The sequence below is a fragment of the Mangifera indica genome, chromosome 3, assembly GCF_011075055.1.
Source record: "Mangifera indica cultivar Alphonso chromosome 3, CATAS_Mindica_2.1, whole genome shotgun sequence".
Lineage (NCBI taxonomy): Eukaryota > Viridiplantae > Streptophyta > Magnoliopsida > Sapindales > Anacardiaceae > Mangifera > Mangifera indica.
In genome coordinates, this window is record NC_058139.1 from 19557073 (window position 1) to 19582410 (window position 25338).

General features: G+C 30.5%; 3 protein-coding genes across 3 annotated transcripts; 1 reads left to right on the forward strand and 2 right to left on the reverse strand.

The window, feature by feature from the left end:
- Window positions 1–1094: 1094 nt before the first annotated feature.
- On the reverse strand, window positions 1095–2035 carry LOC123211066 (ethylene-responsive transcription factor 1B-like). The gene has a single exon (XM_044629592.1). It carries the CDS (start codon window positions 1940–1942, stop codon window positions 1280–1282), a length of 663 nt encoding a protein of 220 aa, XP_044485527.1. The 5' UTR covers window positions 1943–2035; the 3' UTR covers window positions 1095–1279.
- A 15892-nt stretch (window positions 2036–17927) lies between these two features.
- LOC123212290 (ethylene-responsive transcription factor ERF098-like) lies at window positions 17928–18585 on the forward strand. The gene has a single exon (XM_044631381.1). The coding sequence runs from the start codon at window positions 17934–17936 to the stop codon at window positions 18405–18407; it is 474 nt and encodes a 157-aa protein (XP_044487316.1). The 5' UTR covers window positions 17928–17933; the 3' UTR covers window positions 18408–18585.
- Window positions 18586–24399: 5814 nt separating this feature from the next.
- On the reverse strand, window positions 24400–25132 carry LOC123212292 (ethylene-responsive transcription factor ERF096-like). Its single transcript, XM_044631382.1, has one exon. The coding sequence runs from the start codon at window positions 25111–25113 to the stop codon at window positions 24667–24669; it is 447 nt and encodes a 148-aa protein (XP_044487317.1). The 5' UTR covers window positions 25114–25132; the 3' UTR covers window positions 24400–24666.
- Between the last annotated feature and the right edge of the window lie 206 nt (window positions 25133–25338).

Below are 25338 nucleotides of genomic sequence, written 5' to 3' on the forward strand. Positions count from 1 at the left end.
ACTACATTAATTGTTTATGGATACATAGCCAACAATATTGACTGTGGCTACCGCCTTCAAAGGAACCACCTTAAGCCTATAGGAAAATTAAAAGCAGAAAGGTAGACATGTGGATAACCTATTATTTAATTCATGCAAGTTGGTGATCAGCAGATTTCAGACTTATCGCTTCAGTAAGCAAGCTGACGACAGGAATAATTCGGTTCGCAAGCTGAAGACGTGAGAAATTGATACCATCAAATTAATATCATTAGCACCAAAATTTTATGTACATGTAGAGATGATAATTTAGTTTGTAAATCTTTAATTTTATCCTTCCTAAATGTGAAGGATACTCGTTAATAAAAATGAAAACAAAGACTGAATAAGGATGAATATCAATATATTTCTAATTCATCCTTTCTCGATTAGTTTTGCCCTCGATTCCTCTTTACTTTTATATATTATTCATAAAAATTTTGAATTATTATAAAAATATTATGAACTATTATAAATATTACATCATTCTTTAGTGAAAAATGAGAGGAAAAAATGTGATGAATTATTCTCATAGAAAGAGAAAGGGAGAAAGAATTTTCCCTATGGAATAAGACAGAATTCTCTATCTAAAAATTAAAACATTTCATCCTTACCATATTATAGGGACCAAAATGATAGTAGAAAAATCTATAAGATTAAAAGTTACTTGCCCTAATCATCGGATGAAATAGTTGTTATCTTCGAATCTTCAATAAATAAAGTCCATCAATATCAATAGCGATTGAATAAAGATAAGTTTGTAATTTTTATATATAAATAATAATATATTATTATATAATTAAAAATTAAAAATAAAATAATAATTAATTATATAATAATATATTATCATTTATTTATAAAATTATATTCATGATACCGGTGAAAGCGACTACTCGATATGCACGCATAAAGAAGTTGCGTAAACAAAAATATCTCTTGCGCATGAACCCTGTCAAATCAGTAGAAGAAATATTAGCTGTCACCTCAGCTGATACCACCAAACTTATTTAAAAATGTTATTCAAATGATTGATCGTCATCAACGAGAGCTTCTTCAAAGAATCGTGAGAAAAGAAGTTGTAATCCAGCCCACCACATAAATGTATAGAACAGACATTATTTAGATACACAGTTACCCCGATGCCTCCGAAAAAGGGAAGGTTTTGGGATTCAATATTACAAAATTCTAAATCTCCTAAAAAAACAAAATAAGAAACATATATGAAACAAAAGAAAGATTAAAAAAAAAAAAAAAGGATAAATTATGTCTTTGAAACTGGCAGTTCTGTGTTTTGATCCGATGAAGTTAGCAGCTCTTCCAAATAATCAGTTCCTAAATCTTCCAACACCACCACATTTTCAATCCTCACTTCTCTCTCTTTCTTCTTTTTGTTTATCATTTTCTTCCTCATAGAGTGTTTTCTCTTGAGTGCCACCACCGGTGAACACCCGTCCTCCAAACTGCACTTCATCTCTCTTAGAGATTCCTCAACCCTTTCCACCGGAAAATTGAGTATCGCCGATGAACCCCTCATTGAAAAAGCGGCTTGATCGTAAGCCAAAGCAGCTGCTTCTGCGCTATCGAATGTGCCTAACCAAACCCTTATCCCATGTCTAGTTGAATCCCTTATTTCTGCAGCAAACTTCCCCCATGGCCTCCTCCTAACTCCTCTGTAAGATTTTTCTTTACTCCGATTCTCTTCAATCCCCCAACTCATCTCTTCTTCCTTCACTCTGTTGACAGATGTGGCTTCTTGTGTTGCCTCGGCTATTAATCCGTAAAGAAGCATTTCTTCTGAGTCGTTTTCATTGAAAGGAAGAGAGCTGTTATTGACAGAAAAGCTTTGAGAGAGAGTCTCCGGTGAGCCAAAAGAGGATTCCGGCGATGAAATTGAATTTGGGGAGTAAAAGACGAATGAATCCATCGAAATTTGATGGAGAATTTTGTGACTTTCTCTGTTTCTACACTCTGTTTTCTTCAGTAGTGCATGTTTTTCAGTGTGCCAAAATTAAGCACAGAAGCCTTCTTATACCCTGGGAAATAATAAATTAAGGCTAAAATAGTCCATAAGAGTGAAATTACCAAATGGCACAATCAGTTGGTTAAATGAACACATGGGTAAATTGAGACATGGCGGACACGTCAGCAATGAAGTTTGTGGAGCTGCCAGGATGGACGTTACGGCTTTGTTTATCCAGAGTAACGATATTGATTTTTCTCCTTGTGACCGTTAAATCGCCGTTAAGTTGCGCAACAGCAAACTTTTTCCCATTTTCTGTTATATTTTGCCATTCAAAATTGAGAAGACAAAAGGAAAAAAAGGGAAAATTTTAGACTGATCATATAATTGTCTTAGGAAAAATAATTATTTGATTTTAATACTGACGAAGAATAAAAAAAGAAAAGGTCAATTAACTCATGAGAAAATTTCATTGATTTTGAAGAAGGAATATGCATCATTGAGGCTTTGAGAGATGACTAAATAAAATACAAACAACATTGGATTCATCACCTTTTGTTCCTTTCAAAACTCAATCTCCTGTTCCTTCTTTCTATGAACTATGTGATTGGTCTTTGTTTTTCTTTTAAAATGTATATTTTTTTATGAAAATATTATTAAAACATTTTATAATTAAAATAATTTTTTTTCATGTTGTATGATAAAACTATTTCTCCACTAAACTTATTAAATGAAATCTAAAAAGAAATCAGTTATTATGAAACGATAACTTAAAAGAATGACAACTAGACACATTATCAATTTAATTTGGTATAAAGGTTGGCACGACCTACGAATTTTATGCATAGTCTAAACTTGAGAAATTTGTAAGCTATGTCAAGAGCCTCATGAGAAAGTATGCGACTAACACAATAGAACCCCCAAAAGTAAAAATTTAAAAATAAAAAAATTTATATTTTTTGCTAGTTGTCTCACAAAAAGGCCCCACGAAAGCACAACTTGTTGTGTTATGAGCCACAAGGTTTGGTAGGCTAGCATAACTTGTGGCATGCTAAGCCTTGCCATTTTCATTTGGCACAACTTGGGATGGCCTTGGTTGCCTTTAGCCTGATATGTGGGTAGAAGTCCCTCACTCAAAGATAGTGACATATCAAATTACATTCCATTCATATCACTGTGTAAAGGAAAGTAAGAACTTCTTACCAAATATGTAACACCTATATGTATTTATCACTATATTAGGGATATTTTAGTCATATTGCTTTTGGCTGATGTTTTGAATGATAGATAAAATGATAAAGTATTGAAAATGTGGTTTTTGACTTGTTGAATAGTCATGCATATCTATTCATAAGTGTGTCACATAGATGATGTAAATATCTTATCACATTAGAAAATTTAATCAAGTGAACGACCGTAAATCGAGAACGCATGACCATTCCAGTAGTTATGGTCTGATTATGTAAAAAGGATCACACTCCATAGATTGTGGCCTTATCTCATTATCACATCTTTAGTAGTTTTTTTAACTTTGTTCTTCTCCTTCGGTGAGTAAAGGATTCTAACCATTTGAGGGTGAATTTCTAGCAACAAAAAGAAGGTTTTAACAACAAAATTCATTAATTGGGATAGAGGTAAGCAAAATAAATTCATTAAGTGGGACAGAGAAAGTTGGAAATTTAGTTCTATCTTTATATTATGGATTTTCATGGATGCATGATATGTCAGTGATAGAATAAGGAATGAACTGTCTACATTATTGATTGATGAAATCATGATTGTTGAACATTTTGAAATGATTATGTTGTGAATTTGATATAGAATTATGATCTTTAGATTTGTGATGTTATACGAGATTTATTCTAATGTTTTATGGGATGGAAATGATGTTTATGTTACGTTAAATGTATCTTATGTTCAAACAATATTGAAAGTTTAGGCAAGCATGACCAAAATGCTATGAAATGTAATTCCAAAGCATCATATACATCTATTTCAAGGTCATGAACAGTCGTACATATAGTGTTATGCACTCATGAACAACCTGGCATAACACATCCATGCGTATTCATTAATAAGGGTAGAGATGTTATAATTGACAAATGATTGTATAAATGACCTGTACGATTGTTTATGACATATAAACCAATACATGATGAACACTCATGCAGAAGAGTGTAGGATCATTCATATAAGTGAAATGACCAAAAAAAAAAAACACACATGACGTGAAGCATACGAGTTAATAAATGCATGAATGGAAACGTCATTTTCATGACGTGCAGAAAAAGACCCTAAGTATCCATGTGTTGTCCATTCACATCAAAAAGCGAAGAGTTTTAAAAGTTTTACTTGCACTCCAAATATTAGGGGAGCAATTGTTATATGGTAAAACTTCTTATTGGCAAAGTCACATAATAACACTAAAAAAGGTGACAAGTCATTCTAAAACGACAAGCTACAACGATGACAACTAGACATATCCTCAACTCAACTAGATATGCAAATAAAAATCATTCACCTAAAGGCAAAGACCTATCAGATCATGTTTTTAGTATCTTATGTCTACAATAAATAACTTTTACCAAAACAAGATCATATAATTATCCTATTGTCATATGTAAGGGAATAGGAGATTAAATTTAAATTCTAATGCAACAGATAAGGTTATAACTTTATCTTTTATCTTTCTTTATCTTATAAATATAAGTATATAATGTCAGACAAAATAAAGTCTTTATCTATGTACATAAATAAAATTGTATATCATAAAACTATATATATATGTATGTATATATATAAAATTTGTGGAATATAAAACTAACCTCCTGCCATTGCAATCATTGAATTCGTTGTAGAAACCACTTGAATGTCCTTTGAATGTAGAGTCTTCTAGTTGATATAAATTTCAACACAAATAGTGTATGTCTCACTTCAAAATCAATCACCCGAGGACCTTTTATTTTAATAGCTTAATGCATCCCACCATTAAGGATGAAATCAATAGTTAGTAAAGGAGTTACAAACTATATCAATTTCTATAACCACTACATCAACTAATTATAACAGTTATGTGGAGAAAAAAATTGATATTTTCTCACTTGGTCTATAATCCATGAATCCACATACTGAAGTAAAGAAATAAAATACATGAATCATGATAATAAATTCTCTAAAACAAGTATTATTTTCCATGTATCATGATATGTTCATTTCTTTATAACTTAATGAATAAACCTTATGTTTATTCTAAGTCCAAAAATGATTGTTATTTTCAACCAAAAAAAAAATGTACATAAAAATAAGAAAAACAAATTATTTGAAAACTAAATAATTTCATTATAGAAATATGTATATATACATCAAATAACATGATGAAACCATCTCCTATCATAATTACAACATAGGACAAACCCTTATTCGTTCTACTTGATTCTTAAAACTCTTCAACGACATGTCTTTTGTCAAAGAATTAGCAATCATTAATTAAGTGCTGACATTTTTAATAACCACTTTATTCTTTTTTACACATTCTTAGATGGTTAAATAGTTAATATTGATATGCTTATTTCAACTACTATTTTTATTATTTTTAGTTAGGAAAATATCGATTGAATTGTCATAATAAATATTTATTAGCTTGAAAATAGAATCCACTATCCTAAATCCATATATAAAACTCTTTAATCATGCACCATGTAATGTTCTCTTAAAACAAGAAACGTACTCGACTTCTATGGTAGATGTAACAATCAATAATTGTTTGACATTCTTTCAAGATATGGTTCCGCTAGTAAACATGAAAATGTATACAGATGTTGATTTTTTTTAATCAACATAGCCAACAAAATTCGATTCAGAGTAATCAACTACCTCTAAATTATTAGTTCATCTATATATAAACATGTACTCTTTGGTCCCTTGAAGGTACCATATCACTTTTTTTGTAGCTCTCCAATGGTTTATATCTGTGTTATTCTGATATCTCTCTAACATCCAAACAACAAATGTAATGTCATGCCTTTTATAGAGCTGAGCATACATTAGGCTTCCAACATCTGAAATATAGGTAATGTTCTGCATTTATTCCTTTTTAAGTTCATTTTTAGGGCATTAATTCAAACTGAACTTATCACCCTTCACAACAGGTGTTATACTAGGTAAACAATCCTTTATCTAAAATCTCTCTAAAACTTTATTAATATAGGTTTATTAAGACAAATATAAAATACCAAAAGGTCTATTTTTATAGATCTTAATACTAATGACATAACACATCTCATTCATATCCTTTCTATAGAAATTTTTAAAGAAAAATTGTTTCACCTTATAAAACAACCATTTTTCATTAGTCACAAGAAAAATACCATTTAAATATAAAATAAAGAAACAAATTTTACTTCAACTAACCTTTTGTTATATGTATTGATCTATGATGTTCTCTACAAAACCGAATAAAAAGATAATCTCATGAAATTTCAAATACCATTGACAGAAGGTTTGTTTCAATCCATGTATAGATTTTTTAAGCTTTCATACTAAATGCTTACCATCATTATAAGAGAATCTTTTAGGTTATTTCATATATACCTGTTACTAGGGCTGGATTCGAGCCGAGCCGAGCTCGGCTCGCAGCCAGCTCGGGCTCGGCTTGGTTTTTTAATGACCGGCTCGAGTTCGGCTCGTTTTGGGTTCGGCTCGGTAACGGCTCAGCTCGGCTCGTTTTTCATATCAAAACGGCACCGTTTTGTGTATATATGAGGATCAAAACGACGTCGTTTTGTATAAAAAATTTTTTAAAAAATATACCGAGCCAATCCGAGCCAGCTCGGGCTCGGCTCGAGCTCAATCGAGCCGAGCAGAGCCCGACTCGAGCTCGATCGAGCCGAGCAGAGCCCGGCTCGTTTCGGGCTCGAACCGAGCCGAGCCGAGCTCGAGCCCGAGCTGGCTCGGCTCGAATCCAGCCCTACCTGTTACTCTAGATCCTCATTGAGAAATGTCATTTTTATATCTATTTGATATAGTTCTAATTCAAAATGGACAATTAATATCATAATTATATGAAAAAATCCTTCTTAGATACAGAAGAAAAAGTTTTCGTATAATCAATTCCCTTATTTTGAGTGAAACACTTAACAATGAGTCTTGTTTTATATCTCTCAATGGTTTCTAATTATACTTTTTTTGTTTTAAAAACCTATTTACACCCAATGACCTTTGTCTTATTAGGTAACTCAACAAGATCCTAGACTCCATTACTCTTCATAGAGTTAATCTTATTTTTCATGGTATTGTACTATAAAACAAATTTACTACAATCCATTACTTGTAAAAACGTCATCAGATCATTTTTGGCTCAAAAATTATGGTCAACTTCTTTTAGACACACTATGTAATCACTAGAAATAGTCGATTTCCTTATTCTAATTGATTTTCTTAATGTTGTATCAACATCTTCTTATAGAGTACATTATACAGTTGGTTGTTCAATAGTGTCTGAAAATTGTTGAACAACTGGATCTACTAAACTATTATCAAATACTTATGAAATTTCAATAATTGGTTGTTCAATATCCATTTGAACTTGAAGGATGTTACAATTAACAACCAATTTATTACTTAAAATAAGTGATTGAGCATTTGAATGATCTTTCTTAGAAACTAAGTCCTGAGATTGATCGTTTCCACTAATCAAGTCATTTTCAAAAAATTTTGCATTTCAAGATTCCATAACTCTAGTGTTATATAATGGATAATAAAATTTATAACTCTTAGACATTTTCAATATATCCAATGAAATACTCACTTATGGTCCTTGGGTTCAATTGCTTTTTATGTAGATTATATACTTTTATTTCAAACAAGCATTCCCAAATGCATATATGTCGTAAACTCAGTTTCCAACCTTTAAATAACTCAAATGGTATTTTAGAAACAACCTTGGTAAAACTTGGTTTAATATATACATTGTTGTTTTAAGAGCTTCAATCCCAATAATTTAAAAAGTTTGGAGGTGTTAAACATACTCTACACCATGTCTAATAAAGTTTGGTTTCTTTTTTATGCTACACTATTTTAGTTTAGAGAACCATATATAATGTATTGCGCAACAATATCATTATCTTCAAGAAACCTTACAAGTGGACTAGATGTTTGTCCATCCTGAATGTATCTATTATAATATTCTCTACCTCTATTTGATCTCATGATCTTAATTTATTTTCCACATTGTTTTTTTACTTTTGCCTTCAAAGTCTTAAAGACATCTAATGCTTCGTTCTTGTTATAAAGCATGTAGAGATACACATATTGTGAATAATCATCAATAAATTAGATGAAGTATTTCTTATCATAAATGTCCATATTGGGACAACAAATATTTGTATGGATAATCTCTAATATGTTTGAACTCTTCTTGACACCTTTCTTTGACGACTTGATTGATTTTCTTTTATGTAATTTACACAAGTATCAAAGTTAGTAAAATATAGAATATCTAGTACCATATCATTCACTAATATTTTAATTATTTTTATGGAGATATATCCCAATCTCTGGTGCTATAACATAGATGAATTTTCATTCATAATACTCCTTTTACTATTAACATTATTTTGAACATATATTAAATTAAATGAGACATTGTTTTTAACTAAATTTAGAACAAACCATCAGACAATGTACCATTTTTCACAATTACAAATTCATAAAACAAATTAAATGTAGTATCATAAAATGTAAAGGAATATCAAGTTTTTAAAACTAAAACCAAGTTTTTAAAGAAACTTGGAATATTAAATGTTCCTTCCAAACCTAATAGAAAACTAGTATCAAAAATTAATTTGCATGTTTTGACCGTTTCCACATGTTAACGCATCTTATTTCCTGAATAGATGCGTTGTTCATTAGCCATTTGACTTCCTTTGGTTTAGAAAGCCTTGCAAGATATTTGATTCATGGATTGTAGAACCCGAATCAATCCACCAAGTATTATGACAAACGTTAACCATATTAGAGTTATAACACACAAGTGAGATTGGATTACTTTTCTTCCCTTGCGTAACCACATGTGCACTTTCATCTATTTTCATCAACAACCTTTCTTCCTCTTGTACACACATGATAAAAAATTCATTGAAAAACTCATATTGTTATGGAAACAAATTAAGTATAAAGTGCACATGAAAAGATTCTGATATCTCAATCTCAATAGACTTAAGTTGAACCACTATATCCCTCATTTGTAATGTGCTCACAAACACCTCTAACACTGGTAAGCTTCATTGATAATAAATTTGTCATAAAAGTGTTGGTAAGAGCTTTATTTGAAGACCGAAATTGTTCATCAATAGTCTGACATTGTTGTACTTAGGATTGAATCATGAATACTAGTAGATATATATGTCTTGATGAACATTATACTTAAACGATTAGATCGCTCCTATTATTCTTACAAGACAACTTTAGCCTGAGTGTTAGTTTCTATAGGTGTAGGTAATTCATCATTCCTAATGACATAATTAATGTCTATACACCTTAACTAAAGAAGAATTCTCTCATTCCAAATTTTATAGTTATCACAACTTAAATAAAAAAGATCACATACATTATTAGAGAAACTCACAGACCATATAACTACAAATAAATATAAACCTACATAATAATATTACAAAATTGAGACATGCAAAAACATATATCATATTCTATCAAGGGAAATTAATTAAAATAAGCAAAATTTTAAGCGTTTATACGTTTTTAGGCCACCCTAGAAAAGTTTTACCAAAATAAGCAAACCGTATTTTTTTTACCCTTTTTACCCTTATGTTGAAAAACCAAGTAAAAATATTTTTTCTGAGAATGTGCGTCGGTTTATGGTGGTTACGATGGTGGCTAGGGATTTTACACTGAAACCCTAAATATGTCGAATTATGTATATGGATGTTTTTGAATGTTTCGAACGTTTAAAATGATGTAGTTTCGATGTTAATAAATGTCTGGAAGTGTAGCCGTTGAGAGACAAAAGCGCACAAATTTACAGTGTCACGTAAACTGCGTAAATTTACAGTGCCGCGCAAACACTGTTCACATCGCGCAAAAGTAGATATCATAGTCTGTGAACAGTATTTTTGCGCGATTTTGCAAGCGGTTTACGCGATGTGAACAGTATTTGCGTGGTGTGAACAGTGTTTATGCGATTTGCGCAGTTTGCGTGATACTGTTCACTTTTGCGTGACACTGTTCACTTTTCGCGTTTTTGTCTCTTAACAGCTACACTTCCAGACATCCATTAACATTGAAACTACATCATTTTAAGCGTTCGAAACATTCAAAAATATCCACATACATAATTCGACATATTTAGGGTTTCATTGTAAAATCCCTAGCTACCATCGTAACCACCATAAATCGACACACATTCTCAGAAAAAATATTTTTACTTGGTTTTTCAACATAAGAGTAAAAAGGGTAAAAAAAAATACGGTTTGCTTATTTTGATAAAACTTTTCTAGAGTGGCCTAAAAACGTATAAATACTTAAAATTTTGCTTATTTTAATTAATTAACCTTCTATCAATATATAAATATGTTGCAAATATATAAATCACATAACATAAAAACTGTCTGTTAGCTATGCTTTTAATTTATATAGGTTTATATATATAAAATCTTATAATGAAACTATCAAATTATGCTTTTATTAATTCTCGTGGGCAGACAGAAAAAACAAAATTTGTTATGTCATCATAATTAATCACGTAAATATAATAAAAATTTTTATGAGATAAAATTTATCATATTTACAATGATTAATTATAATTGATACTGTGACTACTCTATGATCAATCAAAATTATATCAATCACATAATATTTAATTTTATGTATACATTCCTCAAGTAATTATTAAAAATAATTTCATCTAAACCTTAATTATGCATAAAATTAATCCATATGAATAATTAACACTATCAATTGGGTTAAAAACTGAAGTAATCCAATTTTAAAACAAATATAAGTAGCAATTGTATGTTATAATAATTCTGTAGATATGAAAATTTCGAATTCAATAAATGCAAAAATTTTGTAAAACTCAGTTCGGCTAAAAAATAATAAAGGGGAGACCGCATACCAGAGGCAGTGAAAACTTAAATTGGTCTGGTAGTTTTCTGGTCCAAAGGCAAGCAGCAATGGCACGGGTTCAATTTTTGGCAAGACTAGTTTGCAAAAGATATATTATGATTAACATTTTTCATAAGAACGATATAATAAAAATATGTTGTGCACTGAAAGCGAAATTGGTCTGGTGGCAGCCCCTGGACCTAAAAGTCTTGTGGTTCAAGCTTCATAACACACAACCAATTTTTTTCTTTTTTTAATTTTATACAATGCAACCAAACGTCGGTTGTAAAACTGATGAAGTACAAAGAAAAAAGCTACTTCTCCATTGACATTTGGCCATAAAAAGCCTGCCAAATTGCACACATGTTAGAACAGAAGCACAAGCATTATCTGTAAATTTCTGAAGAAATCCATTGTCTGTGTTACACATGTAATACATTCGCTTCACGTCTCTCATCTCTACAGACTGGGATTCATTTGAAACGACAGAGCAGCAATCGTAAATTGCTGCCCAACTCCACGTAACACTTGTTCTGTTGTTCACCAAATCTCTGTTCCCTCTTTCAATTGACAATGACTTTTGTCAGTATTCATTGAAGAACCCTGAGCAGCCAAATTTGTCTTGAAGAATCTTTTAATCTTATTCTATGGATTATAAAACAAGTTGCTATCCTAGACCTATAGCCAACATTCATAAATTGAATTTGAAGGCTTGAACATTATGGTCTAGATACAGCTCCCTTGATTCCCAAACAACCATTTCAGGCTCCAAAACAAAACTCTTAGAAAGTCCTCCACAAAGACTGGATAGTATTTGTATTTTACTCTTTTTTTCTAGTGGAAAATCTTGATTGCGACTAGTCATTAGGTATTATAATTCCTTTGAAGTTTCTAGGAAACCCCATTTCAGGATAATTTTCTTTGCTTCCCCAGATAAGCCTGTGCCTGTTAATAAGAAGCAAGTCTCAGCGAGAATATCAAACTGTACTTGGGCTTAAAAGGTAATTAGAATGCTAATAGAGGAGATCCTATACGTAAAATATGATAAATTTAAATATTTTTTAATGATATTTTATGATTAAAACGGGTAATTAATTAAAATAAGCAAAATTTTAAGCGTTTATACGTTTTTAGGCCACCCTAGAAAAGTTTTACCAAAATAAGCAAACCGTATTTTTTTTACCCTTTTTACCCTTATGTTGAAAAACCAAGTAAAAATATTTTTTCTGAGAATGTGCGTCGGTTTATGGCGGTTACGATGGTAGCTACGGATTTTACAGTGAAACCCTAAAAATGTCAAATGTATATGGATGTTTTTGAATGTTTCGAACGCTTAAAATGATGTAGTTTCGATGTTAATGGATGTCTAAAAGTGTAGCTGTTGAGAGACAAAAACGCAAACTGTGAACAGTGTCACGCAAAAAGTGAACAGTGCGCGCAAACTGTGAACAGTGTCACGCAAACTGTGAACAGTGTCACGCAAACTGTAAACAGTGTCACGCAAACTGCGCAAACCACGCAAATACTCTTCACATCGCGCAAACTGCTTGCAAAATCGCGCAAAAAATACTGTTCACAGACTATGATATCTACTTTTGCGCGATGTAAACAATGTTTGCGCGATGTGAACAGGTTTGCGCGGTGTAAACAGTATTTGCGCGATTTGCGCAATTTGCGCAGCACTGTAAATTTGCGCAGTTTGCGTAACACTGTAAATTTGCGTGCTTTTGTCTCTCAACGGCTACACTTCCAGACATCCATTAACATTGAAACTACATCATTTTAAGCGTTCGAAACATTCAAAAACTTCCATATACATAATTCGACATATTTAGGGTTTCAGTGTAAAATCCCTAGCCACCATCGTAACCGCCATAAACCGACGCACATTCTAAGAAAAAATATTTTTACTTGGTTTTTCAACATAAGGGTAAAAAGGGTAAAAAAAATACGGTTTGCTTATTTTGGTAAAACTTTTCTAGGGTGGCCTAAAAACGTATAAACGCTTAAAATTTTGCTTATTTTAATTAATTACCCGATTAAAACTCTTAATTTAGGCTTACCCAAACAAAATTGGAGTACAGTTGGTCGAGTTGAGTGGTTTTTTACTGTAATTTGGAAATGATTGATTAGGATGATGCATGCAGAATGAGATTCATGGAACATGGTCTGTTTTTAAGTAGATTGGGGTCAGATGTAGCTTGGGATAATGAGACAAGGACCCACCTCCTTCCTCCCCTGCCCTTTCCACCAAACCAGACTTACTCCCCCGCATTTCAAGCCGCCCAATGGATCTTCCTTTCCTCTCTTCCTCTTTCTTCAAAATTAATTTAGAGAGCTTCCCAAGCTAGTTTGAGTGATCATAGAATAGATAGGGTATGAGTTTAAATTTTTTTCTAATAATATTTTTAAATTAAAATTTTAATTTATATTATGAATTTTCTATTAAAAAATTAATTTAGAAAATTCTTACTTCACCAGAATTTTTTTTTTTTTGGTTGTTTTATAATTTTAGCATGTGTTGAAATTGTTTTCAAAGAAGACCAAAAACAAATCAATCATAGAAATTAGGTATCAAAATTTAACTGAAATATATGATTATTTTATATATATAAAAAAATGGTTATTTTTCTTAGGATAAGAAATTACTTAAAGGGTTTTAAAAATAAGACAAAAAATTCAAATTCAGATTTTTTTTTTTTATAAAATTTAATATTTTACCAATTTTACTAACTTCCCTTTTTATCAAAATGTGTTTATATATGAAAAGAAAATAAAATGAAATTCTGAAAGAAATTGAATCAAATATGGAAATATATAAAGAACAAACTAAAAGTAGATGAACTGTTGATTTGATGTAATGGGTACATGAACTTGTACATTTGAAATGAAAGTCAAACAAATCTTATCATGTCTTTAAGTTAATCTACAATGGGCATTTGGCCTTCAGTCTTAAACCCCCTTCTCAATTTACATTATAAATCTGCTTTTAACAGTTAAAATGATAGTGGAATTGACATTGGAGTGATAATTATTAACCTACTCTAGGGCTCTAATCAATAAATTAAGTTAAAACGAAGATCTAATTGGAATTGGTATCATTCACAATGATAATTAATGGAATTTGGTGGATTGGCTGCCCCAAGTAAGTGCATCATATTTAAATAATTCTGGGCACAGCGGTAGTGGTTTTGGTTTACAGATTTAGGGTAAAAAGATAACAATTCCCAAGTTTTGAATATTAAATTAAATATTAAAACGGTGTACGTAATCATACTTAATTTGAAATTTTAAACTAAATGCACATCACTAATGTTTTTATAACTGAATGAGATATTAACTCGGTACAAAAGATGATCCGATCCAACTAATGATTATATCCGTTTAATCTGATCCAGTTTTTAAAACTATGCTCGTAACCAAGGTTTTCAAAACCGGACTGGAATAAAAACCGTTTTAAGTATTGGTTTCGGTCGGACCGGTTGAACCGTATGAACCGGTCGATTGGACCGTTTGGACCGGTTTAATATAAAAACCTAAAAAAATTATGTTTAATTAGTAATTACATATGCTTTACAGAATAAATTTTATATTGTGCATACTTTTCAGTTTTCACAATTAACAAAATATATATATCACAGAAGACTAATATTCAACTTTCAAATTCTTAAAAACTAACTATATTACGAATAAAATACATTCAATACAGATGCATAATAAAATTACACAACACCAATCAATATAATTTTGGCATAGTCACCAGATTTTTAATTACACTTTTATATTACGAGTATAAATTGCAGGCGGATGAAAACTGTGTACTTATAAGTTAATAATTTTATTCATCAAAATTACTGAGTTTACAGCCATCAAAATTACAGAGTTTAATTTAAAACTTTTAAAACTTTTACAGCCTTAAGCAGTTTATCCACCAAAGAGTTTACAAGGCCTTACAAAACACCAGCTTCCCGTCGTTGCTTGAGAAGTCGCCGGTCACAACAGCAACGGAAACTCGCCGTCGTCAGCCACCGTCTGAGGCTGAGAAGTCGCCGTGAAACTTGCAAAAATAGCCGTGAAACTGCTGCCTTGTGAGCCTGCAAACCAACACCCCTCGTCGGCAGCGTCGTCGTCGGCAGCCGTATTTAAACCGTCGTCGGTAAGGAACAGGAAATTCGTCAAAGGAAGTCGTCGGCTACAACAACTGAGGGCTGCGTCTGCGTGCGCTGCAAGGAAGAGGAAAAAAGAAGAACAGTGCCTTATATGCAGCCTTGAACCGGTTTCTGCATAGATCGGTTGGACCGCGGTTTAGGAGGAACCGGCGGTTCAACCGCGGTCCAATCCGATTTTAATGCTAAAACGGTTTGTTTTCAATAGGACTCGGCTACAGTACCGGTTCATGGATCAACCGGTTCGACCGGCCGGTTCGGTCCGGTTTTTAAAACCTTGCTCGTAACATTGCACAAAAGATAATGAATATTGATTTGGAAATATCATTATTTCCAAACAGATATAATGGCATACTGGGCTGGGCTGGCAAAATCCTGAATCTTTTGGATGACAACTGCAAATAAAAGTAAAAACCGGCCCAACTTTGAACAAGCTAGGACCTTGGAATTGTGATTAAATAATTAGAGGTGTTCATCACCTTTTGAAAATGTTGCTGGGTTGAGGTCAAAGGGAGGTTCCAAAAGTGGTCTAGAAGCAAAAAAGTGTTTGACCTTGGTCAAAAAGCATCCTTTCAATTTCATCATCAGCTTTTTTTTCCTGCCCGAATCTACCTAATCCCCTTATACTAATCTTTGCATAGGAAGGCCATTTTATTTTATGAACTCAGTATCAACTAAATTACTAATATCAATTCATCCTAAATTTCTCATTACAAGTAGGGGTGATTTTAGGCACAACTCATATAGACTGAATTTGAGTTAGAGTTTTAATTTAATAATTTACTTTGAGTTCAATTTATTTATCTTTATAGTAGCATTATTTATTATTTTGATAATCTCGTCAATAGCCTACCAATAATATTATACGCTTGAATTCAAACTTGGTATTATGAGTTTGAGCTAATCTCAAACCTATCATACGTTTAGTTTAACTCAAATTCATTTTAAATTTTAAATAATGTAGTAAATATTATATAATTACATAATTCTTTTTTATTGTTAAAATATTACTAAATCTCTTAAAATGTGATATTTTAACCTAAAACAATATATGGTAAATAGTAATTCATCTCATCTTAATGGTAAGAATTCATACAAGAATTTTCATACAAAATTGATTTGTTTTAGATTAATTGAATGATTTTAAATTAAAATATTATGTAATTAAGAAGATTAATTCAAGATTAACACACCTTGCGGGAAATAGTTTCAATTAATAATTTTTATTGATAAACTTCATTTCTCAATAAGGGATTATATTCCTTATGGTATTCTCGTTATAATTTTTCCCTTCAAAGAATAAAAATCAGATGCAAGATTTCACAAATACAACCACTTGATTTCTCTAATAATTTTATTGTGATTTGTGGATAATATAATATATTCTTTTATTTGTTATTTTTTGTGAAAAATCATAAAATGAAAATAGTTTGCATTTTTTCATAAATCAAATGTTAAAAAAATTAATAAAATTGTGTATATTCGTTTTGAGTGCGCATATAAATATATATTTGATGTGTATCATCATATAATTAAATAATTTTAAATTAAAAATAAAATAATATCAATTACGTATTAACACACGTAAATATATATTTATTTGTTAACTTCAAATAAAAACCTGCAATATTACTAAAAAAACAAAAAGAGGGCTTTTATCCAATCTATTGTATTTTCCCTCGAACATTAAAACGCACTTTGGGGTTTTAACATAAGAACAAATTGAGCCTCCATTATTGGCATGCATGGAAGATTGCAAAATTTATTTTCACATTAATTGGACATTTGGACTCTTCAAACCATGTGCCAATTCGCTAACACGTTGGTAGGCTGATTATCATCAAAATGCTATACTTTAGTTTTGAAAAATAAGTAGACTTCGCCAAAGTGTAATTTTCAATTATTTTAGACATTTTTTTCAAAAAGATTTAACATTTTTATATGTTTTTTAATGTTCATTGTCGAATATGTTTTAAGGGCTCTTTTTTTTTTTTTTTTTGAAATAATAAATATGATAAAAGATCAAAATAAGTATCTTATTGGTAACCTAAAAATTTATAGTCAATTAAAACTTAAAACAATTAATATCTTTCCTATTAACGACCAAATAATGCTATGTTAAGATTTTATTGCACAGCATTCTAGTTATCTTCATTGCATAATTTTCTCAATAATAATGTTTGTTTTTCAAATCCATAGAAAATAATAGTGAGATTCCCATTGAATTGATTTTCCAGCAAAGGAATTCTTCCATGGCCCCCAGATGATTTGGGTATCCATGGATGCTCCTTTACTTGACTATCTCTGAGACCAAATCATGTAACTGTTGACAAAAAATACTAAGCAACAAAATCCATTTTATTCTCCCATTTGTACCAAAATTAAAAAGAATCCGAACCAGAAAAAAGAATTCTTATCATGAATATTGAAAAAAAGAAAATTCTTATCAAGAAAAAGATATCCATTCGTCGTTTTTGATCAATTATGTCATAGGAAAGGTCGAACAATCCAAATCTTATACTGCTACTAAGAACCTTCATTGAAGAAGTAATATCCACCGTCAGATCTGACTAAACTTTTCATCGATTAGAATTGCTAAAGCAACCAAGTTTGAAACTATAACTATAAAATGGAAAAAAAACCCTAAGCTAGGTTAAGCTTAAAATTTGTCTATGGAGCACCTAGGGGACAAAGGCAAAGAAGAGAGAAGAAATAAAGAAGTTCGATATCGAGGAGTTCGAAGAAGGCCTTGGGGAAAGTTTGCTGCAGAGATTAGAGACCCTTCGAGGCAAGGTGCACGGTTGTGGCTGGGGACATTCGACACGGCTGAGGAGGCTGCTCGTGCTTATGATCGTGCAGCGTTTAATCTCAGAGGTCATCTTGCTATTCTCAACTTCCCTAATGATTATTATTCTCAAGTAATGGGTTTTGGTCCTCTTCGTCCTTTATCATCTGTTATATTTCCATCATCATCATCATCTTCTGCTTCTTCATCCTCTAGTTTTCGACCTAGTGAGGGTTTTGAGAGGGGAACTTCTTCAATTGGACAACAAAAACCAGTTTTTGAGTTCGAGTATTTGGACGATAAGGTGTTGGAGGAGATGCTTGAGTCAGAAGAAGAAAAGAAGAAGCGAAATAGAGATTGAATTTTGCTGGCTTGGTATTGATACATTTGCTTAAATACTGGAGTTTCTTGTAATTCCTCAACACAAAGTACTTAACTAAACAATGTATAATGGGAGAGGTGAATTAAGAAATATAATGCTCTAAAGAGTAACCTAAGGTGAGTTTGTTGGCATTTTTATAATAAAAGCTTTCAATTTCATATAAAGTGCTCTAAAAATATGCTCTAAAGGTATACATATATCAGTTGAATAAAAGCATCAAAACGATGCGCCCATCGAGTAGCTAGGTTTCTATGTGTTTAATACAATCAAATTCTTGTATTCTGTGTTATCTAATTCCATGTTATATATACATCAAGATATATAAGAACATGAACGTACAACTAAATTTCCCATTAAAGATGACATTTGTAACTTTGAAGCAGAAAGTAAAACTCTTGATTAAACCATGTGATACAGAATGTGTGTGGTTGTTGCACAAAATGGAACAAAGTTGTGTAGTAATCTGAACGCATCAGCAGGGAATTCTGGCATGGCCTTTCTGAAGCGAAAATGGAAGACTGAGGTTTGAGAGAAGTAATCAACGAGGGCTTAAACTGCTTTCAAATTGCGTTTCAGCTCTTTTCGTCGGAAGAAAATCAAAGGGAATCATGGGAATTCAGGCATATCACAAAATTGATGATTAAATCAACCTTCCTGCTTAGAGGTAAAACCATGTTCTTATATCTAATAATTTAGTTTAATTAAGCTGATAACTGTCCAAAATGCTCATTTGGATAAATCCTTTGATAAGAATAAAGATTGGAATTTTCATTGATTTGGTTTGAATATATGTTTACCCTAATATAGAAATTGTAACTATTCCCACATATACTTTCAAGATTGCATGTCCAGTAACTCTTTATGAAAAAGGTGTAAAAGAAGAGGATTCTTGATTATAATGGCATCAAAGTATTATCTTTCAAATCTCCTCTCCTAGTATTCCGCTGCAAATTGCAAAAAGGAAGCACAACAAATGGGCATTAAGATGAGTATAATAGATCAATATTTTTAAAATTGGATCAGTAATTAAATAGGATATCTTATTAGTTCATGGTTCAATCAGTTTAATTAGTTACCAAATTATTATGTGTTTTCTAAATATTATCAGATTTTTTAAACATATATTTAAACAAAAAATATTTGATGTAATTTCTCCTATTAGAAATACTTGTATAGGTAATTCACTTATTTTACCCCACCAAAATCAATTCAATTCAACTCTTCTCTCTTTAATTAATATTTGTTTACTTTAAAAAACAACTCTTCTCTCTCATTAACATTTGTTTACCTTCAAAGGTTATTTAGTTTTTAGTAAATAAAGATTATCTTGGCAATCTATCTTTTATTATTTATATGATGTTGTTTAGTTTATTAACAATAAAATATTATAACAATCTTCTATTACTAATGGTGATATAATAGGTAATGCAAATGGTAATCTAATTATCATTTTTATCTTAGATATTAAAACATTACTAAGATATTTTAATTTTTATTATAATTATATTCTTATTTATAATTTTTTATAACAAAAATAACCCCATTTTTAATTAATATAATTAGGGTTGGATTCTAGTCGAACACATTTGAGCTGAGCTTGAGCTCAGCTTGAACGAGCCTGAAATGAGCTAGCCCTATATAGGCTCGATCGAGCTTGACCTACTCGTCAAATTTTTCAATTAAAAATTTTGATACAAAACGACGTCATTTTGATCAATATGTATTAAAACGATGTCGTTTTGATAACGAAATAGTTAAAAACTCGAGTTTGACTCGATTCGAATTCAACCCTAAATATAATAAGTAATATAAACAATATTTAAGAATGATTATACCCAAAGATATTTAAGTAAAATAATATATTAATATTATTTTATTATCTCAGACCAAACACAATAATTATTTATACCTATCAAATTTTATCAAATATAGTAATCATTTTATCAAATATAATAACTATTTATATCTAATAATTTTCTAAATAATATTAAAATAATCTTTCAATTTTGGTAATAAAATATTACCCAAACCAAACACCCTTTCAATAACAACTATCTAACTCTCAACCAATTAGCTAGCCATAATATTTTAATGCTATCCACCACCAGCACTTTTCTTTTCGTTTCTTTATAAATGCATATACATAACACAACTAAACTCATTTTTATATGTAATTGGACAGTTCCATGGACAAGTTTGATTGAATCGGTCGAGCCAATCGATTTGATCCACTTTTAATAACATGTAATAGATGCTTGTTTAAAACAATAAGTCGAAAGTCATAATTTTTTTAACAATTTATATGGTAGAGAAGTTAAATTTGTAACTTAGTCTATGTGTTAATTTAACAATATCTTTTTTTTAACAAAAAAACTTTATCTAAATTGAACTATTCCTTCAAAGCAAAATTAAATTTGTAACTTAATTATGTGTTAATTTAATAATATCTTTTTTTAAACAAAAAAATTTATCTAAATTAAACTATTCCTTCAAAGCAGAACTAATTACATTAGAAAGGTTAAATCTTAGATTCAATAATTAACCTTACAATCATTAAATTATATTAATAAAAAATTTAATATTAAAATACCATAAAAAAAAACTTGAATTGTGTTATTTATATATAAAATCTCTTTTTTTAATCCATCAAGCCATCATTTAAGGGTAATTTAATAATACCTTATTAGTTGTTAAAAAAAAAATTACATTGGTAGATCAATTGTCATATATGAAATGCGATATTTAATCTTTAACTTTTTGTACGTAGTAATATTATTTATCTTTATAGTACGCTTAATAACACGGTAATCACATCATCTGAAATAAGGTACATGATATTTAAATGCGATCGTACATCATCATATCATTTTTATTATTATTATCAAACATGGACAACATGAGCTAAAATGTTTTAATCATATCATCTAAGCAACAATGTGTACTTAATTTCTTTGATATCATCCATGTGTCCTTAATTTCTTTGATAAATTCAATATAATTTGATAATAACTTTTGTGAGAACACATAATGGTTAACCATGCAAAAAAGTTTAAATGAAATAAACGACGGCTTAATGAATATCACAATATGAAATTGTGTCAATAATACTTGTAATAATATAATAGCAGGATGTATCGATATAAATAAATATATATATAAAATATGCCATTTTAGTTCTATATAACGAATGGGACTGTAAAGTTATATATTTCTAATTTGATTTGAGGTATATACAATGTGATTTGATAGGGTTAAAATAAAAATTCAAGCCAAACTAAACAAGTGATTAGGCACAGTAATCAGATTATTTTGAGTTTTAAACCAAACCGATTTGAAAATTTATGATTTAATTAAGTTTGGATGTATAAAAAAACATAGATACGGTCCATAAACTATAATATTTGAAAAATCAAAATATTATTAAATTTAAAAATAATATTTAATTATATAATAACATATTATCATTCATGCATAAATTTGTATATATAAGACTACACAATTCAACATTAATTGAAAATGATTTTGAACATAAGTAAAATTTATAAAAATATGATATATGAAGTGGATGGTTATAAATTACATTTTATTTAGACAACGACATGTTAGAAAGGAAGATGACGATAATGAACAATGAGATTTTAAATCATGAAAAAAAAAAAAATCATTAAGTAACTTTTTTCTAAAATAGCATCTTATTATTATAATTAATTTTCTTTCATATTATTGGAACATTTAAAAAACCACCATGGTAAGCAATCTAACTATTTTAATGAGAGACGAATAAAAATTATGATGGGCTCGAATATCTATGATTGAAGATTTTGCAAAAGGAAAGTGTATTTCGAGCTGTAATATCAATAAATTCTTTGATAGATATATGAATTTCAAATATGCTTATACTTTTTATTAGAAATAAAAATGGAATATTTTATAAATAGTGGAAAAGTGTAAACTAAATAATTATTTTAATGATTTGATTCAGTTTAAAATAACTTACATCGAAAGCTAAATTATAATTTTTTTTTAAAATTTTTTTATCCAAACCAAACTATTATTTTTTATAGTTCAATTTAGTTTTGAATAATTTTTTTTACACTCTCTAATCCTAGTTGAATTTATAAATGAAAATAGTATATAGTAAAATACTATAGCAAAGAATTCAACAGTATGGCAAAACATTTTTCATACTTGTATACATATACAAATATTAAAATTATTTTCTTGAAAAAACTCGTTTATTAATTAGGGTAGATGAAACAAACTTATCAGACAGTTTGTGTCAAAGTTTTCAAAAAAGAATAGTGACAATAAACAAATTTGTCATTATTGAGAAAATGGGAAATTTTCCTTTCTATAAAATAAAAGATATTCTGAATTTTCCTTTTCTTTCTTATTAATTATAAAAATTGCTAACCCACCTCTTATTATTGAAATTATTTTGTTTGTTTTTTAAAATAATAAAAAATTTCGATAATCTTTATTACTAGTGACAATATGATAGATAAGAGATAATATGATTTCTATTTTCACCTTATCAATTAAGAGATTAATAAAATAATCATGATTTTATTATAATTCTATCTTTGCTTATTAATTTTTTAGACAAAAATATTTTTATTTTCAATTAATATAACAAGTATCATAAAATATTTTAAAATAATTATACTAGAGATATTTTAATAAAATAAACATAATAATAAACTTTTTTTTTTTTATAATTATAGTAATTTTCTAAATAATACGTGTTTGTGATAACCTACACATGAATGAGAGATTGTATTACATTAATTTTACGACGATATGCCTCCTTAGACATTGAAGGAAAACTTCAAAAAATAATTTGTCATATATACACACTTTGCTTATAAACATGTTTTTTAAGCCCTAATCTCTTTTTAGTTGGACTTTTCTGGTCACACGTCTAAACCTCATTTCTCCATACTTAAAACTACTTCAACCTTTACAATTCTTTGTAAGTTTACCCAATTGATCTCATTTAGCTCAGCCTAGCCATTTTTCTCAAATTATGCCCCCCAACAAATGGAATAATACATGTGTGATGACGAGGGAAATATGCCTTGAACTAAAAAATGAGTTAATACATATACAAATTAACGTGGCACAATTTTTCTATTGTTACATTAATTATTTATATAAATTAATATTTATTTAGGGTTTTTTTTATAAATTTAATTATTAATTTCTATTAACTTGGTTATTTTTTTTTTTCAGAGAGAAATCTTATTTGAATGAATTGTTTTATTAAAATCAAATTAATTATATTGAACTGATAAAATTTTGGATTTAATATCTGAACACAAAGTCATTAGGTTAGACAAGCACTTCTTCCCCTCAGATCTTCCTGTTTTACTCTATTTTTCTAATCTATTATTTCTGTCCTTAATTTTTGTAAGCCTGACAACCGCCTGAAGCAGCTGCCGCCACCTGCTTCCTTAAATCAAACTACCTCTGTCATCAGGCTAATAGCCGAAGCTGGTTTTCTTTCAGTATTTTAGCCGTTGGCTTAAGCTTCAAATGAATCAAATCAAATGAAAAATCAGTCAGATCAGACAGTAATGAAAGACAGGTAGGATGAATCATTGTCAAAAATGCCCATAACCATTCTCGAAATATTCCAAAACAGAGCCATCAATTTGCTATTCATCTAACCAGCTTTGCCGTGATTCTGAAGAATCTTGATTTGACAGTTTCATAGCATATTCCTTAGAACCAGGAGGCAGAGCCAGAGCCAGAGTCAGTTGCCTCTAAAGTACCAGACAAAGACAATTGGTGGCTCAAAGCTTGTTAAAAGTTAAAATATTTACTTGAAACTGTATTGCCCCGAACCACAAGTAATGACAAACTACTGGAAAAGTCTAGAGCTTCTTCTCAATGTCGTTTAGCCAGCCAATCATCAAGTTCAGTTGTTTAACTTATCCCCCCCCAAAAAAAAAAAGTGCAGTTATTTATAAATGTCTGATTCATTTGTTGGGCTACACAACTGGGGTTAGCCCTCCCCTGTCTCTTGAATATTATATATGTGCATTATAAAGCACTTTATTCAATCTCCATTTCTAGCTGTGGCGAGAGCTACGCAGCATTAATATGAAGTAAAAATAAGGTCTCCATGAGATAATGCGACCCACCCAGCTTTCACTGCAACTTTTATACACAATCAAAATTGGAAAAATGAACTTCAGCTAGCAAGGCCGCCATCTCCATGGCCCAGAGATGGTCATCATTTCTTGTTATTTTTCTCTCCCTGCTCTAGAAGTTCCTCCAGCAACTTATCATCAAAGTATTCAAACTCGAAAACCTGCTTTCCTTGCTCAGTTGTTCCTCTCTCCGGCACATTATGTTCCCGCATTGACGATGATGAAGAAGAACCTGTTGAAGACGAAGATGAAGTTGAAGATTGAGTAGAACTGGATCCAGTGGCTGTCATAGGGTACTCATGAGGAAAATTAAGAATGGCTAAATGACCCCTCATAGCATAAGCAGCTCTATCATAAGCTCGAGCCGCTTCCTCAGCCGTGTTAAAAGTTCCAAGCCATCTGCGCTGGCTGTGGCGGTTAGAGTCTCGTATCTCCGCGGCAAACTTCCCCCATGGCCTCCGCCTGACGCCTCTGTATTTCACCTCTCCACCACTCTCCTCAGCCTTTCCTCTAGACTCCTCCGGATCCATGTTAATTTGTCTCTCTGTTGCATGGCTCGTGTATTTGGAAATAGCAATTATATGTATGGAAAAGTCCAACACGTCGATCCAGGATTGGTCCACGTGGCAGAATCGTGGGCGACAAGTGTTCTCACGTGCTTATAAGAAGTTTCTATAATGACTGAAGTTTGTTCGAGTCCAATGTATCTGGCAAAGTCAAAATGGACGATGGCTTTTGAGTTTAGAAGTAGTCTT

Excerpts from the sequence above, each read along its gene's own strand:
- LOC123211066 (XM_044629592.1), bottom strand. The coding sequence starts at position 1,942 with ATGGATTCATTCGTCTTTTACTCCCCAAATTCAATTTCATCGCCGGAA.
- LOC123212290 (XM_044631381.1), top strand. The coding sequence starts at position 17,934 with ATGGAGCACCTAGGGGACAAAGGCAAAGAAGAGAGAAGAAATAAAGAA.
- LOC123212292 (XM_044631382.1), bottom strand. The coding sequence starts at position 25,113 with ATGGATCCGGAGGAGTCTAGAGGAAAGGCTGAGGAGAGTGGTGGAGAG.